We start from the raw sequence: 7,090 nt of genomic DNA, 5'->3' as shown, positions 1-7,090 counted from the left end.
CTAGACCCTTGCTTCCTAAAGGAGATTCATAGACACTCAGAGATTAGAAATGAAAACTCTATTTTATAAACACAAGAGGTTGTTTTTTAAAAGCACAACATATTTATCATTTATTTTCAATAAGTTGTTTTTATTAATGGTTTATTTTTCATCATTTGTTTTTAATGAAAAACAGGAGGATAGTTGATGTAAAAGCAGTCTCTTACATATGAGAAAAACATAAAAACAAGATTAGTCTTGATGTGGTGGGAATCAGATTTCTTCTCTTTTAAAAAAAGAGACCACTCTTTTTCTCCTGTCAGATCCATCGTCTAGTATTAGGTAGTCAGCCTAATTCCTTTTCCAGCGTTAGTTTTCATTTTGAAGCTCAAAACTATCTAAACATATCTGGTACCAATGATATGTGAAAGCATAAACTATAAAGAAAGAGATATCATGAGGTTAAAATTTCAGATATTCAGAGATTCAAGAGAGGGTCACCTTTTGTAGTGTCATAGTATTTTAAGAGCTTATGAAAAGGACAGAAAGTATGGAGGGCCCACTCTTAGTGGATATATAAGACCTATATAAAGGACAGAATCAAACAAGAAACCATAGAATACCGTTGCACTGTTTTGGGCTGATGAAAAAGGGAGAAGCTAGAGAAAGATTCCAAATGTTGAATTTCATAGAAATAACCTCTCTGTCCTTCGGAGCACAGTCGCCTGCTTAAATTTGTTTCTAACTGCTATCTCACACTGTGTGCATGTTGATAAGGTCTTCAAACTTCCCTGTGTAAATAAGTTCTCTTTGTGTTTACTTTTGGAGAGGTAGCTTTGTTCCCCCGTAAGCAGAAAGAAAAAAAAATAAAATCTCTTAAAGAAAAATTACCTTTTAAGTATGTTTATGTAAGCATAAAAGTTTTTAAGAGGTGTGGAATGAAAAATGGATCTGACTAGTAAAACTACATTAATATTCTTGAGAAAGACAGGTAATTAGTCTTGTTCATTTGACTGCTGATAATGTCAAACCAATGTTTTTATTATTAACATTATTGAAAAATGTGAAATAAAGCTTTGAAGCATTAATTCCAAACTTAGATTTACATCATTAAGCTGCATTTCTGGCTGGAGCTCGTTTATTCATTTCTTTTTGGTTTTGTGGCCAATCACTGCTTCAAATTGAATATTCTGTAAACGATTTATAGCTGCCAAGGCACGTTCAGGAAGAAATCTGTATGGGAAAAAAAGTAGAAAAGTTTTCAATTAAAAATTTTTGACACCGAAGTTCTTTTTTGTCGTCAGTTAGAATACCTTGAGAGTTATCTGGTTTGCATTTAATCTTTCTCTGTTCTTCCTTTCTTCCTTCACAGCAACCTCTCTTTCCTTTGTGTGTGTGTGTGTGTGTGTGTGTGTGTGTGTGTGTGTTAATATTCATCGTTCAAATACTATAGATATATAAGGAAAGCACTGATATATACCACTCTTCAAGCCTTCTTATATTAGTAAAATCTTATATGAGATTATATGTGATAAAGATCTGAAACTGAAGGTCTGGACTTACTGCTGAAACTGTCCATGAACCCTGATATTAAGCATTCACAGAGAGACACCACCAGAACCCACTCCATCCTTCCCTCCACCCCTCCTTAACTATTTACTGAATATCCATTATGTACTTTATAATAAGGTAGACAAAAGTCCTCGAAAAACAGCTCCTGCCTGAGGAGCTTATTGTTGAGCGGAGAGGCTAAAATGAGATGAGAGATCACCTTGAAATAATTATTAAAAAATATTAGCCTTCTCTAATTAAGGACTATCACTGTGAGGAGGATTAATATGGGCTGGAATAGTGAAGGGAAACTTCAAAAGTGTTCAAGGATGGGTAAGATTTGAGCAGGCAGATGAAAGGAAGAGCCGACATGTGAATATAAGAAAGCAGATGTAGTCATCTGCAAAGAAAGTCATATTGAAAAATACTTTGGTATTGTTGACTAATGCAAGATTTACATCCTTGCCTTAGGTAGAGTGGAAGATGGATGAATAAGCAGAGAGGCAGGGAAGTTCTGGCTGAGAGAAAGACAAATATAAGAGAACTTGTACATGCCTTGTAACTATTCTCACAAGGAAACCTCCATGTTAATACTTGCATCTGCTCACAAAATTGTCTATGTCTGTAAAAGGAATTTTATGTGGAGAATATTAACTATATTTCCCAGTTGCTCAGTAACAAACCACCATGACAACTCCACAATAGTACCAAAGATTTTGAGACTCTTGTTTATTGTACAGGGATACTTATTCTCCAACTCTGACAGGATAGGGATGCTCATTCTCTTGTTCATATGCAAATATTCTATGATTTTGATTTTTTCTACATTAATATGACCTGGTTTGAGCCCCAAGAGAGGAGGAATCCCACGAAACTCATTTCCTACAGTTGCTTGGCAACAAAACACTTAGTCAACTCTTGAGATGATGTTGCTACGAGGTCAAGGTTAGGCTAATTTAAGTTAGTCTATTTAAGCTAAAATGGAAGATTGAAATTGACACAGCAATGCAGTTTGTCCACTGTTCTTGAATTGGTCTATTCCAAATTAGCAGTTTATATGAATTTGTTTCAAAATGACCCAAGAGCTTATCAAGTTTGTATAGTTCTCATTGACATAATTTCAATTTATTATAAACTGTCCCTCAGAAGAAAGCTGAGAGATTATCTCTTCTGGGTAAATAATCCTATTTCTTCTTAGCATTTTTTTAAAGGTCTTTTAAAGTAATCACTACACCCAGTGTGAGGCTTGAACTTATATCCCCAATATCAAGAGTTGCATGCTCTACCAACTGATCCAGCCAAGCACCCCCTCTTCCTAGAATTCTATGTAAGTTCTACCTCCTAAACCCTTAACATCTGACTTCTGTGTCTTTTTTTTCAACGTTTATTTATTTTTGGGACAGAGAGAGACAGAGCATGAACAGGGGAGGGGCAGAGAGAGAGGGAGACACGGAATTGGAAACAGGCTCCAGGCTCCGAGCCATCAGCCCAGAGCCTGACGCGGGGCTCGAACTCACGGACCGCGAGATCGTGACCTGGCTGAAGTCGGACGCTTAACCGACTGCGCCACCCAGGCGCCCCTTCTGTGTCTTTTTTAATGGCAGGGGCTTTCCTTGCGTTATGTTATTTTTTTCTTATGGTATGCTTAGACAGGAGGTATTGTCACCATCCCCATTTTATATATGGAAAATATGAGGCCATAGAGGCTAAATAGCTTATCCATGGTCAAAGAACTGGTAAGTGGTAAAGTGGTTTTTGAACTTAGGTGGGACCTTCGTTCCTAATCAACTTTATTATATTGTGTTCCTTTAAAAATGATAGAACAGCCTCTAGCAGAGATAATATGGAAATCATGGAGGTGGTAGAGAATATCATTTAAGTACTGAAAGACAAAAATCTACCATCCTAGATCAGTGAGCGTATCTTTTAAAACTTAAGGCAAAATAAAGAGTGTGTTAAACATACAAAAGGTGCAAGAATTCATAACCAGCAGAACTTCCCTGAGAAACTGTTAAAGGATACCCTTCAGGCAGAGGGGAAATGATACCAGATAGAGGTCTGGATCTATACAAATGAATAAAGAGCACTAGAAATATTAACCACATGGATGAACATTTAAGAATTTTCTTTGGGGGCGCCTGGGTGGCGCAGTCGGTTAAGCATCCGACTTCAGCCAGGTCACGATCTCGAGGTCCGTGAGTTCCAGCCCTGCGTCAGGCTCTGGGCTGATGGCTCGGAGCCTGGAGCCTGTTTCCGATTCTGTGTCTCCCTCTCTCTCTGCCCCTCCCCCGTTCATGCTCTGTCTCTCTCTGTCCCAAAAATAAATTAAAAAAAAAAAAAAAAAAGAATTTTCTTTGTTATTTAAATCTCTTTAAAAAGATATTGGCTGTTTAAACAAACAAAAACTATGTAGTCAAAGTAAAATGTACAACAATCATAGCCTAAAGTAGGAAGGGAGAAATAGAAGTATACCATTGTAAGGTTCTTAGACTGTACATGAAGTTGTATGATATCACTTGGAGACTGGCTGTGATAAGTTAAAGATGCGTACTATGAACCCTAAAGCAATAACTAAAGTAACAAAACAAAGCATTATAGCTAGTAAGCCAACAAAGGAAATAAAATAAAAACATGAAAGTATTCAATCAAACCAAAAGGAGGCAGAGAGAAAAAAAGGAACCAAGATTAAATGGGATAAATAGAAAACAAATAGCAAGCTTTAAAGTAAGTTTTAGAACTATACCAATAATCATATTAAATGTAAAGAGTCTAAATACCCCCTATTAAATTGCCCTGATAGATTGTCAAATTAGAGTAAAAAACAAACAAACAAACAAACAAACAAACACCTATATACTGCTTACAAAAGCACATTTCAGATATAAGGAAACAAATAGGAGTAAAAGAGTAAAAGGACAGAAAAAGATTCAGTAAGATAATATTAATATAAAGAAGCTGAAGTGGTTATATTAATATCAGTAGATTTCATAGCAAGGATAAACAAGGTCACTTCCAACATGACAAAGTAGTTAACTCATTTAGAGGACAAAATAATCCTAATTGCTTATACACATAATAAAAGGGCTTCAAAATACATGAAGCGAGAATGGAAAGAAAAGCAAAGAAGATAGACAAATTCACAATAGCTACAGATTTTGAGCCTCCTTTCAATAATTGATAAAATAAACAGAAAATCAGCGAAAAATACAGAAGATTTGAACAACACTATCAACCAGTTTGACATAAGCTGACATTTATAGAAAACTCAACAATACAGAATACTCATTCTTTTTGGGTGCATGTGGAACACTTACCAAGATAAACCATGTTCTGAACTTAACCATGTCTCAGTAAATTTAAAACATTCAAGTCACACAAAGTTTAATTAAATTAGAAATCAGAAAAATGTCTAGAAAATCTCCAAAAAGTTAGAAACTAAAAAAATCATTTCTAAGTAAACCATGATACCAAAGGGAAATTAGAAAGCATTTTAACAGAATATAAATGAAAACATAGAATGTCACAATTTGAGGGACAGAACTAAAAACAGTACACAGGGGGAAATTTATAGCGCTAAGTGCCTATGCTGGAAAAAAAAAAATCAATGAACTCAGTTTCTACATTGACAAACTAGAAAAGGAAGAGCCAATAAGTGAATAATAGAATAAAAGGAATAATAAAGATCAGAACAGATATTAGTGAAATAGAACACACAAAAAAACAGATAAAAAAATAAAAGAAACCAAATGCTAGTTCTTTGGAAAAAATCACTAAATTGATAAACCTCTAGATAGACTGATGAGAACAGAAAAATAAAAATATAAATTTCCAATATCAGGAATCAGACATTCTAAACATATTACAAGTACAATAAGGGAAGATTTTGAATAAATTTATGCCTATGAATTTGACAACTTAGATGAAATGGACAAATTCTCTGAAGGACACACATTACCAAGAAGAAATAAGCAGCCTGAAAAGCCCTATAGGTTTTAAAGAAATTGTATTTATAGTTAAAAACTTGCCCTTAAAGAAAGCACCAGGCCTAGATGGCTTCACTGGTGAATTCTCCAAATGTTTAAAGAAAAAATAATACCAATACCACACAAGCTATTCTGGAAAAGAGAAGAGGGTGTACTTTCCAACTCATTCTATGAAGTCAATATTATCATGATGCAATATCAGACAAAGACATTACAATGCGAGGGTGGTTTATTCTTTAAAATGAATCCGTGTAGTTCACCATATCAACAAACTAAAATGGAAAGAACATATGATCTTAATATCATCAGCAAAAGCATTTGACAACCAATATTTACTCTTGGTAAATACTCTCATCAAAATAGTAACAGAAGGGAACTTCCTCAACATGATAAAAAGCATCTCTGAAAAAACATCTACAGCTAACATTATACTTAACTGTGAAATACTGAGTACTGTTCTTCTAAGCTCAAGAAGACTACTTGGATGTATGCTCTCACCAATCCTATGTGACATTGCATGCAAAGTTCTAGCCAGTGTCATATAGTAAGAAGAAAAACCAAACAGATTGGAAAAGAAGTAACGGTCTTTATTTGCCGACAATACTATCATCTAAAATAATCTGTAAAAAAAATCTGTTAGAATCTACAAAAAACTGCTAGAGATGAGTTTAGCAAGGTTGCTAAAATACAAGATAAAATGCAAAAATCAAACACACACACCAGCACCAAACAATGGAAAATAGAAAAATTGTTTTAACTGCCTTTTGAAATACCATCAAAAACATGAAATGCTTTGGGATAAACCTGATAAAAGCTGTGTAAGACTTTTACACTGAAAACTATAAAATGTTGTGTGGGGATACTGAAGAAGATAAAAGAACAAAATGGAAAGATATTTTGGGTTCTTTGTTTTCTTGGATTGGAAGCCTCAAAATTGTTAATGTTATTTCTCCCCCAATTGATCAATAGATTCAATGCAATTTCAGTCAAAACTCCAGCAGGCTTTTAAATAGACCCTTTATTTTTAGCGATACTGTGTTCTCTTGCAACTGTGTTTCCTTCACTTGAAATAGTCTCTGGCAAAAATTAAACTGAGATGTTAGAGCAAATGAATCATTCTTTTTTTTATAGATTGAATAAGGCAATAACAGAGACAATGTAACCGTTCTCCTCAGGCACAGAGAGTTTCCACAGCAACTTTCACAACTGAAAGACTCTTCATCACGACAGTAGTTCCACTGGTGTTTTAGCATTTTAGATGTTTTGTGCTGTACTTACCTTCCTAGTATTAGATGTAGATTGATATATGATGGAACAAAAATCATTTTCTTATTGGTAAGTATTCCATCTACCAAGCTTCTTGCAACTGCGTCTGTCTCCAATACAGGCCATAGTCTATGATTAAGAAGAAAAAAGTTTGGTTCTTTTTGTTGTCGTTTTAATTAACAAAGGCAGGAAAATTAACTTATATCACCAAATTAGGATTTAAAAGTTTCCAGGATTCACTGCACAAACGCCACCTGCCCCCACCACCCCCCCCCCCCACATGCCATGGGAATGTTTTGTTATCACAGTCT

The 7,090-nt window shown here is 34.9% G+C and overlaps 1 protein-coding gene across 1 annotated transcript in view; it reads right to left on the bottom strand.

The window, feature by feature from the left end:
- Positions 1 to 205: 205 nt before the first annotated feature.
- The window catches only part of HSD17B13 (hydroxysteroid 17-beta dehydrogenase 13), a 28,189-nt gene continuing 21,304 nt past the window's right edge, over positions 206 to 7,090 (bottom strand). The window contains exons 6-7 of the mRNA XM_047856434.1: positions 6,792 to 6,908; positions 206 to 1,212 (exon numbers count right to left, since the gene is read on the bottom strand). Of these exons, the coding sequence (XP_047712390.1) occupies positions 1,122 to 1,212; positions 6,792 to 6,908 (208 nt within the window). The 3' untranslated portion in view covers positions 206 to 1,121. The remainder of the gene's footprint in view (positions 1,213 to 6,791; positions 6,909 to 7,090) is intronic.

Source organism: Prionailurus viverrinus, chromosome B1, assembly GCF_022837055.1.
Source record: "Prionailurus viverrinus isolate Anna chromosome B1, UM_Priviv_1.0, whole genome shotgun sequence".
Lineage (NCBI taxonomy): Eukaryota > Metazoa > Chordata > Mammalia > Carnivora > Felidae > Prionailurus > Prionailurus viverrinus.
Note: the sequence above shows the minus strand (reverse complement) of the source record. Positions and strands in the feature narration are given on the sequence as shown.